Source organism: Brachyhypopomus gauderio, chromosome 6 (assembly GCF_052324685.1).
Source record: "Brachyhypopomus gauderio isolate BG-103 chromosome 6, BGAUD_0.2, whole genome shotgun sequence".
Taxonomy (NCBI): domain Eukaryota; kingdom Metazoa; phylum Chordata; class Actinopteri; order Gymnotiformes; family Hypopomidae; genus Brachyhypopomus; species Brachyhypopomus gauderio.
Window position 1 is genome coordinate 28,279,546 of NC_135216.1, and position 18,587 is coordinate 28,298,132.

Here is an 18,587-nt window from a genome sequence, read left to right on the forward strand (position 1 = left end):
TAACTCAACTGTAGCTGTGGATGGATGAGAAACTCAACTGTAGCTGTGGATGGACGAGTAACTCAACTGTAGCTGTGGATGGACGAGTAACTCAACTGTATCTGTGGATGGACGAGTAACTCAACTGTAGCTGTGGATGGACGAGTAACTCAACTGTAGCTGTGGATGGACGAGTAACTCAACTGTATCTGTGGATGGAAGAGTAACTCAACTGTAGCTATGGAAGGACGAGTAACTCAACTGTAGCTGTGGATGGACGAGTAACTCAACTGTATCTGGATGGACGAGTAACTCAACTGTATCTGGATGGATGAGTAACTCAACTGTAGCTGTGGATGCACGAGTAACTCAACTGTAGCTGTGGATGCACAAGTAACTCAACTGTATCTGTGGATGGATGAGTAACTCAACTGTGGTTGTGGATGCACGAGTAACTCAACTGTAGCTGTGGATGGACGAGTAACTCAACTGTAGCTGTGGATGGACGAGTAACTCAACTGTATCTGTGGATGGACGAGTAACTCAACTGTAGCTGTGGATGGACGAGTAACTCAACTGTAGCTGTGGATGCACGAGTAACTCAACTGTATCTGTGGATGGATGAGTAACTCCACTGTGGTTGTGGATGCATGAGTTACTCAACTGTAGCTGTGGATGGACGAGTTACTCAACTGTAGCTGTGGATAGACGAGTAACTCAACTGTAGCTGTGGAAGGACGAGTAACTCAACTGTAGCTGTGGATGGACGAGTAACTCAACTGTAGCTGTGGATGGACGAGTAACTCAACTGTGGCTGTGGATGGACGAGTAACTCAACTGTATCTGTGGATGGACGAGTTACTCAACTGTAGCTGTGGATGCACGAGTAACTCAACTGTAGCTGTGGATGCACGAGTAACTCAACTGTATCTGTGGATGGATGAGTAACTCAACTGTGGTTGTGGATGCATGAGTTACTCAACTGTAGCTGTGGATGGACGAGTTACTCAACTGTAGCTGTGGATAGACGAGTAACTCAACTGTAGCTGTGGAAGGACGAGTAACTCAACTGTAGCTGTGGATAGACGAGTAACTCAACTGTAGCTGTGGAAGGACGAGTAACTCAACTGTAGCTGTGGATGGACGAGTAACTCAACTGTAGCTGTGGATGGACGAGTAACTCAACTGTAGCTGTGGATGGACGAGAAACTCAACTGTAGCTGTGGATGGACGAGTAACTCAACTGTAGCTGTGGATGGACGAGTAACTCAACTGTAGCTGTGGATGCACGAGTAACTCAACTGTATCTGTGGATGGATGAGTAACTCAACTGTGGTTGTGGATGCATGAGTTACTCAACTGTAGCTGTGGATGGACGAGTTACTCAACTGTAGCTGTGGATAGACGAGTAACTCAACTGTATCTGTGGATGGACGAGTAACTCAACTGTGGCTGTGGATGGACGAGTAACTCAACTGTATCTGTGGATGGACGAGTTACTCAACTGTAGCTGTGGATGCACGAGTAACTCAACTGTAGCTGTGGATGGACGAGTAACTCAAATGTAGCTGTGGAAGGACGAGTAACTCAACTGTATCTGTGGATGGACGAGTAACTCAACTGTAGCTGTGGATGGACGAGAAACTCAACTGTATCTGTGGATGGACGAGTAACTCAACTGTGGCTGTGGATGGACGAGTAACTCAACTGTATCTGTGGATGGACGAGTAACTCAACTGTATCTGTGGATGGACGAGTTACTCAACTGTAGCTGTGGATGCACGAGTAACTCAACTGTAGCTGTGGATGGACGAGTAACTCAAATGTAGCTGTGGAAGGACGAGTAACTCAACTGTATCTGTGGATGGACGAGTAACTCAACTGTAGCTGTGGATGCACGAGTAACTCAACTGTAGCTGTGGATGGACGAGTAACTCAAATGTATCTGTGGATGGACGAGTAACTCAACTGTAACTGTGGATGCACGAGTAACTCAACTGTAGCTGTGGATGCACGAGTTACTCAACTGTAGCTGTGGATGGACGAGTAACTCAACTGTAGCTGTGGATGCACGAGTAACTCAACTGTATCTGTGGATGCACGAGTAACTCAACTATACCTGTGGATGGATGAGTAACTCAACTGTAGCTGTGGAAGGACAAGTAACTGCACGTGTTATGCGTTTCCTTCTCATATGCTTATATATATATTTGTTGCCTCTGTCTGTCAGTGTTGTGGAGCACTTGTATCGGAATGCTAAATGATTTTCTACCATTAATTACCACCAGGCTAATTTAGCCACAGCTAAATAAAGACTAACTTGGCCCTAACGACTGTGGTCTTTCCATTGCTGTGGTGCAGTCTGCCATGACAGTTGGTTGATTCTGTTTGATGTGTGTGTGTGTGTGTGTGTGTGTGTGTGTGTGTGTGTGTGTGTGTGTGTGTGTGTGTGTGTGTGTGTGTTTCTGCACAGCTCGGTGAGGTCAGATGTGTTTGTGTGTGTGTGTGTGTCTGTGTGACTCCTCAGAGATGGAAGATTGGATATTTTTTAGGATTGTAGCAAAAGCAGAGATGAGTGTGACATCACAGAATCATCAGACGGCATGACCGAGTCTTCGAGATGTTGATGTAGTGGAGCCGGCTGGGGGCGGAGCCTGCTGGGGGCGGAGCATGTGAGAAGGTCCCCTTATGCTGTTTGAACAGAACTTCCCTCCAGAAGAATGTATGAAACCCTCTTGTGATGCTGTTACTGTTTCCACGCGCGTATCGTCAGGTTGTGGAGGGGCCTGGTGTAAGTGTGTGTGACGCAGGCCCCAGACACGGAGTGTGTCTCTGCAGCGGTGCGGCAGCCTGGTAACGAAGCAGCACAGGGCGTCTTGTGACGAGACCTCTCTTAAGGGCAGTCCTGTCTCACACAACTCCACCAGCGCAGCAGCTGACAGACAGACAGGCACCACCTGGCTGGCAGACAGGCTGGCAGACAGGAGGTGTGGCCATCAGGATCGGCTGGGGGGGGGGGGGGGGGGTGTTTGAGGAGAGTTTGAGGAGTCCAGCAGGGAGGTTATGTAACAGAGGCAGTCCATCAGAGGGCCACCTCCACCCACATCCACCCACATCCACCCACCTCCACCACCTTGTGAGCTCTCAGCACCCCAGGCACTCAGGCCTGGCTTTGTGAGAATGGAGCTGTCTGTAGTCAGCCAGGTGTGTGTGTGTGTGTGTGTGTGTGCGTGTGTGTGTGTGTGTGTGCGTGTGTGTGTGTGTGTGGCCATACAGCACCACCCACAGTGAGGTGGAGCAAACTCAGACTGCACTTCACATACAGCATTCACTCACTGGGGTGAGTGAACACTCTGTCCTGCAGGGGTCAGTGAACACTCTGTCCTGCAGGGGCGAGTGAACACTCTGTCCTGCAGGGGCGAGTGAACACTCTGTCCTGCAGGGGCGAGTGAACACTCTGTCCTGCAGGGGCGAGTGAACACTCTGTCCTGCAGGGGTGAGTGAACACTCTGTCCTGCAGGGGTCAGTGAACACTCTGTCCTGCAGGGGTCAGTGAACACTCTGCGCTCAGTCTGGTGTTTTGTAAATAAACTCACGTCTCATATCTCACAAGCAACTGGCTGGAGGAGGCCATGTGGAGAACAGAGAGAGAGACAGAAATATGGAGGGAGGGAGGGAGAGAGAGAGAGAGAGAGACATTCAGGGAGAGAGAAAGAGAGGAAAGTATGTGTATGCATGTACCATAGTAACAAGTAGTTTAGTGTGTGTGCGTGTGTGTGTGTGTGTGTGTGTTTGTTTTCGGACATGTAACTGTAGAGATGGAGGTGGAGTGACAAGAGAGCACATATACTCACCACCCTCACAAAACAATACGGCAAGATGAGGGTGGAGATTAGGATGGAGATGTGTAAGGAGATGAGAGAGGAGATGAAGATGAATATGGAGGAGGTTGGAGATGAGGGTGGAGATTAGGATGGAGATGTGTAAGGAGATGAGAGAGGAGATGAAGATGAATATGGAGGAGGTTGGAGATGAGGGTGGAGATTAGGATGGAGATGTGTAAGGAGATGAGAGAGGAGATGAAGATGAATATGGAGGAGGTTGGAGATGAGGGTGGAGATTAGGATGGAGATGTGTAAGGAGATGAGAGAGGAGATGAAGATGAATATGGAGGAGGTTGGAGATGAGGGTGGAGATGAAGAGATTGGAGAAGAGGTTTAGATGAGGACGGGGATGAAGGTAGAGATGTTTTTTTGTGATGATTTTTGGTGTTACATCGCACTCACACAGATTATACACCACACACACCTGCACACACACACACACACACACACACACACACACACACACACACACACACACAATACACCACACACACACAATACACCACACACACCTGCACAAACGCATTATACACCACACACACCTGCACACACATATTAAACACCATACACATCCCCACACACACATTATTCTCTGCACACATGCACATACACTCACTGTCAACACACACACACACACACACACACATTAGCGTCACAAAAATACATGCACATATATATGTTATGTAAGCGTTCACACACACACACACACACACACACACACACACACACACACACACACACACACACACACACACACAGCTCTGCAGGAACACTCATCTCCTGAGGGCTCTAGTCTTTTGGCTCTGAAATCCACACACATCCTCCTCCACATCCTCCTGTTTCTCTCTCTCTGTCTCTCTCTCCTTTTCTCTCTCTCTCATTCTTTCTTCCTCTCTCTCTCTCTCTCACTCACTCCTTTCCTCCCTCTCTCTATGTCTTAGACACTTAGACACTTAATATACTATAAAAACAGTTGGATGATAATACAGCCTGTACAGTGTGTTGGGATACCAGCAGAACCCCAACACCTGTTGTGACGGTGCGCTGTGTGTGTGTACCTGTCTGTAAGCCAGATATCACTGCAACAGAAATCACACTGCCACGCATCTCTTCACAAGGCTCTGCTAAACCTTGTAATAAGCTAGAAATAAATAAATACTTTTATTTATAAAAACTGAAATTAAGCTACAGGATGTGACATAACAGGATGTGACATAACAGAATGGATGATAGTCCTCCAGTCTTGGGTGCTGCTAGGCAACCTCTTTGTGGTCCACCACGTCAGACAGTAACCGCATGAATGCTTCAGCTCGCCATCTGCCCAATGGGAGAGCCAGGCTCCTGCCAACAATGCCACTCCCCCAGAACCCAATTAGTGTTGCCATGACAAACCAGAGCGGTGTTTAATATTGTACTGGACAACAGCTGACTCTAACCCCAAAAGCCTCTCACCATGCCACCCGCTGCCCTTAAAACCCCTTTCAGCGTGGCTGTTTGTTGACATCTTGTGAGCGCTCTTTGAATTCAGGGTGTAATCGGACCTGGCAGGGTGCCGTGGCAGGTCAGCAGGTACGGCGGTGGCAAGCGTTTACGTGAGCGTGTGCACGAGTGTTTTAACTGAGCGTGTACACGAGCGTTTGCGTGAGCATGTGCGCGAGTGTTTTAACTGAGCGTGTACACAAGCGTTTGCGTGAGCGTGTGCACGAGCATTTGCGTGAGCATGTGCATGAGAGTTTACGTGTGCGTGTGTATGAGCGTTTGCGTGAGCGCGTGCACGAGCGTTTGCGTGAGCGTTTACGTGTGCGTGTGCATGAGCGTTTGCGTGAGCGCGTGCACGAGCGTTTGCATGAGCGTTTACGTGAGCGTGTACACGAGCGTTTACGTGTGCGTGTGCATGAGCGTTTGCGTGTGCGTGTGCATGAGCGTTTGCGTGTGAGTGTGTGCACGAGCGTTTACGTGAGTCTGCTCTCTCTGGGTGCCTGCGTCGTATTAAAGGTCAAGACTAAACAGGCTCCACAGGAGTTTTAGCAGCTTCAGTTCAGCCAGTTTGTCTGGCACAAAGCCAACCATAACTGACACTTCAGCAATCAGTCCTCACATTATGTTCACCTTGTCAGCAGAGAGTTGAACCTGATAAAAGTCTCTGGTGTTACAGGGCTTACTGCAGACATGACCGCGTAACAGCACACAAAGTATTGCCTCTGATAGAAACTCCTACAGTAGTTACAGTATCGTGATGAGTGTGGGTTGAAGTGTCAGGGAAGAGGGACTGGACCATGAGTATTCGCTGGGCTGACCAGTGGATGAAGACAGCTGACCGTCACACGCTCAAGCCCAACGACGTCGCACGCTCAGTCCCAACAACGTATAGGGGCAGTCATGGCCTGGTGGTAGGGAACTGGTCTTGTGACCGGAGGGTCGTGGGTTCAATTCCCAGACCTGAGGCCATGACTGAGGTGCCCTTGAGCAAGGCACCTAACCCCAACTGCTCCCTGGGCGCTGGGCTAGGGCTGCCCACCGCTCTGGGCACATGTGATCCACAGCCCCCTAGTAATCACTAGTGTGTGTGTGTGTGTGTGTGTGTGTGTGTGTGTGTGTGTGTGTGTGTGTGTGTGTGTGTTTTAACTGCACATATGGGTAAAAAGCGGAGGACAAATTTCGATTGCGGTGTAAAAAATCATAATTGACAAGATATGGCACATTTACATCACATGCTCAGTCCCAACAACGTCAGACGCTCAATCCCAACAACGTCAGACACTCAATCCCAACAACGTCAGACGCTCAATCCCAACGTTTGAGTCCAAACTCATTGTTTGTGTGTGGGATGAGGTACTGACAACAGCATTTTCAATCTACCTCAGGCGACCTTTAAATAAACACATCCTCTTATCCATCATTTAACGAGCTAGGCCTGATCGAGTCTGAGCTGGACTCTCACTGTGCAGGGCGTGTCTCACTGTGCGGGGCGTGTCTCACTGTGCGGGGCGTGTCTCACTGTGCGGGGCGTGTCTCACTGTGCAGGGCGTGTCTCCAACAGACCCTCCCTGAACACTGACCCCAAACATGATTGTAGAATTCTACATGGGGTTAAGGAACATCTACTCAACTTTTTAAACTTTCCCCCCTCAAATGAGTCAGTAACAAAGCAGCGTTAGTTCAAAGTGTTGGTGCATTCAGACGCATCCCCAGAACCCTCACCTCCCAGCCCAGAACCTTCACCTCTCATCAGGATCTGGCCACATGGAGGTTCTGTATCTGGGGAGCTCCAGAGAACGCCCGATTTAGATGTCACACTGGTGCACGTGAAGGTTATTTGTAGATGGATGCATGTCTGGAACTGAATGGGTAGGCCTTCTTTGGACATTTCAGTACTTTTATTTATTGTTATGTTTTTAGTTCAGCCAGTCACGTTTCAGTTTCGGCAAAGAGGTGCAATTCAAGAGGATCTTTATTCATTTATTTATTTATATTTTAAGAAATAATCGCAGAACTTAAGTGAGCTGCTCCATGCGCTCCGGCGATGCCTCGCCATTGTTTATTCTGCCCGTCATTGCGCTCGCGCTCCGGTGCTGCGCTCGCGGGGTGCGCGCTGTCCCACTTTCCGGCGCATGTCGTCACCGCACCACCCTTGCTGTAGCAACCGCCGTTACTAAGCGTGACACGCAGCCGCACGCGCACCCTAGCTCGCTCGTTCGCACGCACGCCAAGAACCGCATCTGCGCCTGCGCGACATGAAAACAAACCTCTTTATATTTATATATGCGTGTAGACCGTTGCCTTATGCTAATTACTGAATTAGGGTATCCAAAACTTTATTACAATTATTAGTATCGATAAGTCACAAATGCTACGGCGCTAGTGCTGTAAGGATCTATTAGACTGATTATCGGCACTTATTTCTTGATGATGCTCCGTGCGCGGGTCGCTGCACGCGTGATGAGTGTTGTGCTGCGGACACATGACATCCAATGTGCCCCGGGCTGCGCTCGCGGGAATTACCGCTCGCCTTTCGCTATTGGCTAAAAGTAGGTCAGCTCGCGGCCGTGGTGCGCGCGGCCGCGCCGTTCATTAACTCACCGTGTTGACAGCCGGAGTCGATCCTGATTGGACAGAAGGCGTTAAACGCCCGAGCGGCGACCAATAGAACAGAGCCGCGTTGAGACACCTGTGGCTGCGGACACGGCGGAGACACTGGCCTTTATATATGGGCTTTACGTGTGGGACACGCCGGACACAGGACACGGTCTTAACCACACCACTAATGTCACACGTTTGACACGCAGTCCTTGTGGATATTACAGCCTGCGAGCCGTACACGTTACTGGGCAATGGTCCGTTTTCATCTTTACACACCGTTACAGTCTCATGTGTTCATGGCGCTGTTGGGAAGATCTACACGGTTTAATGTGTGACTCCCCTGACATGTCACAAAATGTCGATTCATGCAATTTCAGTTTCAATTCAACACGAACGCTGCACATAAAAAAAAAAAACCCTGAAGTGAGCGCGCACACGGGACTATAGCGCGCGCCCCGGTTCCTCCCCCTCTCGCGCTCATTCGCAGGTTCTCCCTTCATCATCTGGGCCCCTCTGACGTCACGCACCACCGTCTCCGCACATGGGATCCGAACCAGTTGGGCTGCAGCGCCTCGGCCGCTCCAGTACCGTCGAACCCCGGGCGCGCAGGAACACCGTCCCCGGTCCCCGGTCCACGCGCACGGACATCTCGGACGTCCCGTGACTCGTGCCCGTTTTCCTCGAGGCGGTGTCGTGTTTTTCTTCATTTGACTGTTTTGTTTTGGGGAAGATTTCTCCTTTCGTGCGGAGCCATGGAGAAAATGTCTCGAGCTCTAAACGCGGGTTTGGCGCCTCCGAGCCACGGCGTGCTCAAGTCCTTACTGGAGAACCCGCTCAAGCTGCCGTTCCAGCACGAGGAAGGTACGCGCGCGCGGTCTGGCGCAGCTGCGTCTCGCGGCTCCCCTGATGACCCTGCTCACGCGCTCCAGACCCCGTTACACGGAGCACAACACGCATTCTTCTCATTTGACGCGTCTTTCATGTAGCATGTGTCCGTGTTAGGTTTTTAATGCTGTTTTTGTTGTTATTTATTATTAATTGCATAAATAATATTGCGTTCGGTCGTCTTTCTTCTCCTCTTTCAGGCGATAAAGTTTTATAGACTGCTTTTCTATTCTGAGTCGCGAGCTTTGATTTAAATGCATTTAGTTTATTCACAAAAATGGTTTCTGTCAGTTCCGTAGAATGCAGTTAACGCATGAGTTAATGACATGGAAAATGCATGTAAAACGTGACCAGATTCAGCTCATACACTGAACTCTGGAATATTTTATGGCCGACCCCAAAATTTGGGGAATTAAGAGCGAACATTGATGTCCGTGGTCAAGTAGTTTATTTAAAGTTCCCTGGCTTTTAGCGGCAGTTTTACCAGATGTGTCCTCTAGAGGGCGCATTGGAGCAAATGCATGTTGGAACTACTGTACAATTGCTGTTATGATTACTGATCGCTTATTAGCTAGCTAGCGTTTTTGTCATCAGCATCTATCTGAAATCTGACTCAGGTGCACAGGGACTCCCAGCAGACAGTGGAGCAACAACCGGGCGTGAGGCCCAGAGTACCAGCTACTGACGTCCCCGTGTGGGGTGCTGGGGTGTGTGTGTGTGTGTGTGGTGACGTCCTGCTCCTGCTCTCCAGGGTTTGTGAAGGAGAAGGAGAAGGTGAAGAAGTTGGAGGATGATGGAGCAGGGAGCACCACGCCACAGTCGGCCTTCCTGGGCCCCACGCTGTGGGACAAGACGCTCCCCTACGATGGAGACAGTTTCCAGCTGGAGTACATGGATCTGGAGGAGTTCCTCTCTGAGAACGGCATTCCCGCCAACCCTCAGAACCAGCAGAACCACACTTCCCAGCAGCCCTTGCAGCAGAGCCCGCCTCCACCCCCCACGCCGTCCGTGGTCGACCTCAGTAACCGGGCAACCACGTCCGTACACCCTGGCTTGGTTACACAGACCTGCCTACCAAGTCCTAGCAGAGCAGGTGAACACACACACACACACACACGCTCAAACACACACACGCGTACACACACACACACACACACGCACGATAACACAACCACCAGCCATTCTGTGTGGGCTGATCGTGATCATTAAATCCTCACAGCTTCACATTATTTCAAAGATTCATCACATACGGGACAGCTCACGTCACGTCTCCGAGGAAACGGCTCGGTCTATGACTGGTGTTTCCAGGGGGGGTTTTTGCCGGGTTGCTGGTTCTGTCTCCCCGGGACGCGACCCACACCACGTCAGGCGGGCTGAACTCCCCAAGCTTAAGTTCCTGTGTTATTACGGGCTCATGAGATGCTCCAGGCCAGCGTGGGCCGGTTTAGTGTTGTTAGGAGATGGAAAACAAATTTGCTCAACAGCTCAGTGAGCAGTGAATTGTGCTGTTCACTGGTCTGCATGCATAATCTGCACCAGGCTGTAGAACCCTAAACCCAGGTTCTAGAACCCTAAACAGCCTGTTCTAGAACACTAAACAGTCTGTTTTAGAACTGTAAATATCAGATCAACCTGTCCTAGAAGGGTCAATTCTGCACATATTCTAGAACAATAAACAACCTGTAGTAACGTTAGTGTGTTATTACCCACACTGCCGATACCAGAGGCATGAATGTTCAGTTCTCTGTGTCAAGGAGACATGAGCTATGAGCTATGAGCTTAGCAGAGGGGGGGGGGGGGGGGGGGGCTTAGCCAGATCAGCCTCATGCCGAGAACAGGTAGAAAATGCTAACAGACACTATTAATCTGTGTGATGCCCAGCGCTCTTTGCTAAATGCTAATGCATTTATTACTAGACGCTCGAGTGTGTGTGTCCAGGGAGTTCATTCTGTGGGCGCGTGGAGTAGCGCGTGAGGCCATGCCGTGGTGACGTTTGCGCCCAGCGCGTGAGGCCTGCGTGTCCCGTCGCCGTACACGTTGCGTTCATCTTTGCCGTGTATGAGCCGTCTCTACGGTCACGGAGCCGAGATAACGATGAGAACACGCAGCCATGCGGCACACGGACGGCAGATAAGAGCCGCGCGGCGACGCTCGCGCTAGCACACCGTCTTCTGCGCGCGCACTCCGGCACGCGCTCACCTTGTGAGCAGAGTCATCCTCCGCTCGAGGGCCCTGGCTGGCCCCGGGTGGGGGGTTAGGGGGGGCAGGGTGGATTAGACCCCCCCCCCCCCCCCGCTGTGGAGACACACCTGCTGCGGGGTTTCCAGCGTCGACGTTAAGTGCAGTGTGAGGCTCACCGGAGCGCGCGAGTGTGTGTTCATTTGTAAGTGAAACATGCATACGTGAACTCTACTGTCTGCAGAACGTTCTACAACCTGAACACACACACACACACACACAGATAGATAGATAGATAGAGAGAGAGAGAGAGATAACTGCCCTCTCTGTTTCCCTTTTCTGCTGTCTGTGGTGTTTTATTAGTACATTTTAATAGTATAGGAGTTGTCTGTGTGTGGTCATTTGAGTGTTGAGCGTATGGCTGGATCAGAACTGTTGGGCATTTGTCTCGGGTTTATTTTAGTATACAAATTGTGAATTGCTGAAATTATATACAAATCCAAGTAAATGTGTAGAGAGTAGAGTCATGTAGAGGGTGTGTGTGTGTGTGTGTGTGTGTGTGTATAGAGGTTAGCTGGCACCTGGTGGCATGGATGGTGTGCCTCACATGGTCAGGACGGTCAGGACCCCGCAGTCCCCCCAGCCTGGGCATTGTCACCCTTTTGTCTTTATGTACGTGTGTGTGTGTGTGTGTGTGTGTGTGGGAACCATTTTGGCTGTTTACATTTAACAATGTCCATCTGCATGTGTATGTTTGTCTGGGTGTGTGTGTGGATATGTGGGGATGGGTGTGTGTGTGTGTGTGAGAGAGAGAGAGAGAAGTGTAGGCTCAGGTTCACAAGCACATTACAGCTCACGTGAAGCACAGCCTGTCTGAGTGCACTGTGCTCAGCCATGTGACACACACATGCTGCTGCCGTGTGCAGAGGGAGAGAGAGAGGGAGAGAGGGAGAGAGAGAGGGAGAGAGAGAGAGAGAGAGGGAGAGAGGGAGGGAGGGAGGGGGAGGAGCCAGAGGCAGGAGAAGCTCAAGCTGTGACAAGTCTGACTCTCTCTCTCTCCCTCCCATTCTGTCTCTCTCTCCTTCCCTCTCTCTCTGATTGGCCGGGTCACAGTTTGTACTCGGTGTGAGTCACATTGCAGGAGTCGTGTTCTGGTCACATGCCGATGGCGTTTTTGACTAGAACTTTCTAATCAGAAAAAATGTGTGTGTTGAGCAGGCTTGGACACCGTCACATGCAGACATGCGTAGCCAGAAACACACATGCAGCCAGAACAACGCCTACACAGAAAACACACCATTGTTGGGGAGGTGTGTGTGTGTGTGTGTGTGTGTGTGTGTGTGTGTGGAGACAACAGTGAGCGCTGTGGGACGCCTAGCAGAGGTCTTAGTGTGTGTGTGTGTGAGGTTTTAGTATGATCGATAAGAGGTGTTACTCTAGGTAACACCAGCAGAACTGGTGAACACTCTCTCACTCTCTCTCTCTCTCACTCTCATCTTCAGCGTTTGAGAAGTTGTGCATGTGTTAATTGGGGTGCTAGTTTGCTGTGGGCATGTATTTGTGTGAGTGTGACAGAGGGGGTGAGTGTGTGTGTGTGTGTGTGTGTGTGTGAGAGAGAGAGAGAAGGCAGGATGAGACTGCCCCTCTGCAGGAAGGGGAGGGAGCTTTCACTTTTGGGAAAGATCGGAATGTTCTACTTACACACACAAGGAATGAGGAAGGAGACAGAGTGGGGAGTGGAGACACACACACATACACACACACACACACACACACACACACACTCACATAAATGCACACAGTATGGAAATCTTTTTATGATGGCAAACCAGACGACCAGAGTCCGTAGCCCATAATTCCAGTGTTGTGTTTGGACGTCTTCTTCATCTGAAAGACGACCATGCCATGTCTTCCTCCTGTCCACAACCTCACTGTAGTGCTGTCCGTCCACACACACACACACACACACACACACACACACACACACACACACACACACATGCACATGCACATGCACACACACGGACAAAGCAGGAAACAACACACATGCATCCCCAACATGCTGTAATCATCTACTAATGGAGGCCTGTCTCCACTACATTTGGAGTGTAGATGAAGAGGATGGAGGGATGGAGGGAGGGAGGGAGAGAGGGAGGGATAGTGGGAATTGGAACAAACGGATGAGTCCTCTGTGGGTCAGAGGTGAGGGACATTGGAGGGTGTGGAGGTCAAAGCCTTTAATCAGACACACACACACACACACGGCCAAGTGATTTTTACTCAAATATAAAATGGATGAGTGGATGGTGACGTGGTAGATGGAGCTTTAGCTTCCGGCTGTTCCAGCGGTGAGGGTGGGGGTGTGGGGGTGGGTGTGGGGGTGAGGGTGTGACTCTGGAGGGGCAGATGGGGCGGATCCCGCCCTCCAGTCCACCCTCAGTCCAGGGAAAAGGAAATGAGCTCGTCAGGAGAGAATGTTCTCCAGACTAAAATAAGGCTTCAGTTCGGGAGAGACTGCTTGTGTTTATTGTGCTCTTGTATGACAGACACACACACACAATGTTTTGTTTAGGAACAGCAATGCATGCTCACACATGCTTGCACACACATATGTGGCCCATACACATGTGTGCGCACACACACACACACACACACACACACACACACTGCACACAGCTCAGAACTTGAGTGTTGACCAGGCAATGGGACAGCAGTTATTACTTTATTCTTTATTCCTTACGTACACACAGTGCACCCTTACCTACAAGCACTGGGGCACACGCGTAGGGGCGCACACGGGCACACGCAGTGTCCTGCCATGACTCCTCACTCACTCACACCACTTCCTGTGAGCACACAACCCACTCACCTAGTTTAGCAGTGGGTTCCACTCGTTTTTGTCTCACACACACACACACACACACACACACAAAGCTTGTCTTGGTCTGAGAGGCTTTAATACAGGAGCTTTAATTAGGTTGTTTGATCCTTTTAGTGAAGAATGCACCCACACACACACACACACACACGGCGTTCACATGAAGAGGGAGACGGGAGGAGGAAGTCGCCCACGTTTCTTCGCAGACCTGTCTGTATACATGTACTGGCGCTGCTCTAGTCATGTTAATGGTGAAGACCATGTTATGGCCTCGAGCTCCACCTGGTGGTTGACATGCGGACTCGCACAATTTTATCTTCCTGCGCGGGAGTGAATGTGATTTTAATCACGGCAGAAAGAGACATTACAGCCCTCTTGGGATTTTATCGTAAATAGAATGATATTGATGCTATTGATTTGCTGTTTTATTTAATTTATTTTGACATGTGAAGTCAAATTATAATAAATTTGTTAAATGTTCTTTTTTCAAAGAACATGCAGGCTCAGAATCTTACATTTACATTAACCCCAGACCCTCACCAAACTGATCTCATGTGGAGAATGTTAACACCGTCTTCATGGTGTTGCAGTAATGTACATACCTCTAGAGGGCAGTATGGAACAGCGCTATATAGTTTTTCTGAAGAATACATTATTAGACCAAGAACTGTCAGGTGATAAATATTGAGAGGTCACATTGTGTGTCCTGTGCCGTCACCTCCAGTTCTGCCGTCGACCCGGAACACACCAAGTCCCATCGACCCAGAGACCATCCAGGTTCCGGTCAGCTACGATCCGGACCCGGCAGACCTGGCGCTGTCCAGCGTGCCGGGCCAGGAGATGTTCGATCCACGGAAGCGCAAGTTCAGCGCTGAGGAGCTGAAGCCCCAGCCCATGATCAAGAAGGCCCGCAAGGTCTTCATCCCCGAAGACATGAAGGTGAGCGGCCCTCTTCTTCCTCATTGAGCCGCTCACAGCACAGGGGGCTGATTTTGGCTAATGTAAGAAGATCCGGTTTGAAGGCACAGACAGTGAAAGTGTCCCCCCCCCCATCCCTCTTTCTCTCCCTCCCTCTCTCTTGCAGGATGATAAGTACTGGGCGCGGCGCAGGAAGAATAACGTGGCGGCGAAGCGTTCTCGAGACGCGCGGCGTCTGAAGGAGAATCAGATCGCCATCCGCGCTGCCTTCCTGGAGAAGGAGAACGCAGCGCTCCGTCTGGAAGTGGCCGACCTGCGCAAGGAACTGGGCCGCTGCAAGAACATCGTGGCCAAATACGAGGCGCGGCACGGTGCCCTGTGAACCCGAGCCCCCCCCCCCCCCCCCCCAAACCACGCCCCTCAAAGCCATGCCTCCCAGGAGAGCCCCGCCCCTAGTCCTGCCCACAGGGCCATGCCCACAGAGGCCCCGCCCCCACCCCCTTGTTCTAAAGACTCTGGTGCCCTGCGTCAAACTCCTCGTTCCTCGTCCTCTCTTTGCGAATCCCGTTTTAATCCTCATACTGATGTTTTTACTCTTTCTAGCTTTGTTACTTCCTGTCTGGTCCATGGTCCCATTAGGGGTGTGTGTGTGTGTGTGTGTGTGTGTGTGTGTGTGTGTGTGTGGGATTCTTTTTGTTCAGTTGTTCATTCCTGTATCCCTGATTATTGATGATAATGAAAGTGATGCTTAATGCTACAATAGTGTGAACACAACACAGAGGCACACACTCACAGCTCTCTCTCTCTCTCTCTTTCTCCCTATGCTCATCTCTTTCACAGAGAGACTGGGGACTGCCAGTGGTTGTCTTGTGTCTTAGTTGGACAGCGAACTCATTCGTGTCAGACCTCTGCATGTCTCCATCTCTCTCTCACTGACTTCAGGCCACGCCCGTTTGATCTTTGTGTTCTGATCTCAGTTTTCATTCTTCTGATGCATCATCACAGAGCAATAACTTTCAAGCATGTACTGGGTTTTGCAGAGCCAGCGTGAGAGGATCTGGCGCCCCTTCTGCCCCCCCTCCCCTCCTCCCGAGGCTGTTCATCGTGTATCAGTGTATGGGGGTGGGGGCCACGGCTGATGTATTTTTAGAGCGCGGGGTGGGAATGAGTCTATCCGCCCTCACACACTTTAAAACTAGCCGCCAAATTGCTTGGGTGGAATCACAATTAAACCAGGCAGCAGGGCATCTTTCCTATAGTCTACAGCCACTCTGTTGTGATACAGGCCTCTCTCTCTCTCTTTCTCTCTCTGCTAACAACCTGCACTAAAGCGTATTTCACAATCTGATCTGGTGCAATGTTTTTACCTTCATTACTAGAATCTGACTGATCTATTTATGGATTTTTTTTTAAAGAAACAATATTTTGGAAATATTTAACCATTAATTTCTATTATTCCTATTAGAACTGTTGATATTATCTGTACTGATCCCCTCTTCTTTTAGTGGCTTTATTTGCATGATCTCTGCTTTAGAACAGCAACCTCAAGCTTTTGGAAACGGCCCTGTTTTGTAATGTGGGGGTGTCTTTGTTGTTTCTGTCATTTGTTCTCCTGAGCTCGATGTAGGAGGACTTGTTCTGACCCCTTTCCCTGCAGATTGGTATAGTCCTATTGTGACCTCACACCCCCTCCCCCACCCCCTCAGATGGCTGTTTGAATGTATAAGGAGTGTGTTGTTCATTTTCACTGCGTCAATAGAATGGTGTTGTCTGTAATACTATGGTTAACTCAATCAGTATGTTTACTACAGACCAAAATGTGCAGCACACAGAAAAAAACAAAGTTATATTGGTTAAACAGATGTAATGTTTATAAGAAACTATTCTAAGTTGCTCTTTTTGTACAGTATTTTTCTGGCTACGTATTTTCAAGGCACAAAAAATTCAGGATATCAGATCTACTATAGAATAGATCGATAGAATATATAAAAGACTATATATATATATATATATATATATATATAATATAACCTCAATATCTATTACTCAAGAGTTAAGTGAGAGTGTTTTGATAAGTTATGATACACACAATATATTTGTGAGTTCTATGATGATCGAAGTGAGCCAAGGGTTGTATTAAACTTTTCAACGTGCATCTGCTAATCCAGGGGTCCCTCTCTGGATCAGACCCTCTATGTTGCGTTTGAGTGTGGGGTTTGACCCCCACCCTCTACTGAGACCATGATCCCCTTGGGCATCAGGTCCTGCAGACTGAGAGCTGGTGTGGGTTTCCCTCCCTTTCGGCTCTGAAGGTCCTGTGGTGGGCCTCCACGTCCCGAGGGGACTGATGGGCCTCTGGCCCAGAGCTGTGATGCGTTCGGGCATTATAAGCAACACTCCTCGTCCTCCTTGTGTACGGAAGGAGCTTTTCCAGGATAGGGTGTTGTGCACGCTCCCACATCTTCTGTTTTAAAGACTGTGTACTCATCTCGCTTAACTAAAACAACATCCCTTCTGCCACGGAGCACAAGTGCAGTCCCTACCTTCACCACAAGGTGTCCGGATAATTCTGACATAAGCGCTCGTGACGGTGAAGTAGTTCGCCTTTGGCCTTGTTCTTGCTGCAGATACTGGTTGGTGTAGTGGGTGGAGGTCAATGGATTCATTGCAGAACATCAGACAGAGGAGCTCTGCGGTTAACTGAATGTAAGGTGTTGTCAGTCTTTGCAGTAGCTAGAATGTACCAAGTTACTACAAAGAAAATGGAGGGGGGGGGTGTGTTGTAATGACTTTGTTTAGTTTGCACTGTAGTGTAGTGATTCCACGCTCATCTTGTTTGAGTGATGTCTCTCCCCCTCACCCCTGAATTCTCACTTGTTTGAGAGCAGCGTTGGGACATCTCTCACTCTGGGTAGTGCTGGGTGAGCTCCCCCCCCCCCCCCCCCCGGGTGTCCCAGGGCGGACCTCTCGTAGTTCAGGCCAAAGTGAAGCTGTACACAACCTTAGATTTGAGGTGTTTTCTTTCGTTCTGTCTGGAGACGGACCAGAGCGGCATGTTTTATTCCCTTTGTTATTTTTATTCTTCTTGTATTGTCATTTTCCTGTAATTGTGTTGTTGGTATTTGTTTTGTTGAACTCCAGACTGACTGGTGTGACTGAACTTCATGTAAAGGTGTATGTATGTGTGTGTGCGCGCGCTCAGCCCTAGCTGTGCCCAAGCTATCTGTGTACAGTCTGTACAAAATAAAAATAAATCCAGGAAGAAGCCACTATGAGCTGATCAGTCCCCCTTGTAGTTAATACTGAGGTCCACACACATTTCTAACATGTACACACCACACTGACAGAAAATCTGACTAGATTCTGGCTAGATTTACGCCCTGGTCGAACCACTCCTTCATGACAAATGAAAACATAACCTTGGTATTAAAACACCTCCATACCACTGTTGTCATCATCGTACCCTTTACCCTTTGTGTTAGAATCTGAAGATGGTGTTGGTTGGCTTTTTCTCACAATATCCACTTTTTCGTTGAATGAACGTCTTGAAAATGGTGTTAGCAATTCGCTGACAATATCCTGCGAGTCCATTCTTTCCGCTTGTAAAACCTCACGGTAGTGCCGGCTAGGAGCTGCTAACTAGTTAGCACACGAGCTAAAATCTCGCGAAACACCAACCACGCAGAACTGACAAGGACCGAGAATACCCTTGGAGACCATTGGAGCACGCCCCCACCATTCTAATTCGAAATATGATTGGTTGATTAAACTGCCAATGCAAGGGT

General features: G+C 49.5%; 2 protein-coding genes across 2 annotated transcripts in view; one reads left to right on the forward strand and one right to left on the reverse strand.

The window, feature by feature from the left end:
- rbfox3b (RNA binding fox-1 homolog 3b) overlaps window positions 1–8,591 on the reverse strand; it is a 94,493-nt gene extending 85,902 nt beyond the window's left edge. Inside the window, exons 1-2 of the mRNA XM_077007935.1 lie at window positions 8,471–8,591; window positions 7,465–7,588 (exon numbers count right to left, since the gene is read on the reverse strand). Coding sequence (XP_076864050.1) covers window positions 7,465–7,588; window positions 8,471–8,591 — 245 coding nt within the window. The remainder of the gene's footprint in view (window positions 1–7,464; window positions 7,589–8,470) is intronic.
- hlfa (HLF transcription factor, PAR bZIP family member a) lies at window positions 8,465–18,077 on the forward strand. Its single transcript, XM_077010281.1, has 4 exons — window positions 8,465–8,804; window positions 9,580–9,921; window positions 14,609–14,823; window positions 14,969–18,077. Exons 1-4 carry the CDS (start codon window positions 8,696–8,698, stop codon window positions 15,182–15,184), a joined length of 882 nt encoding a protein of 293 aa, XP_076866396.1. The 5' UTR covers window positions 8,465–8,695; the 3' UTR covers window positions 15,185–18,077.
- Window positions 18,078–18,587: the final 510 nt, after the last annotated feature.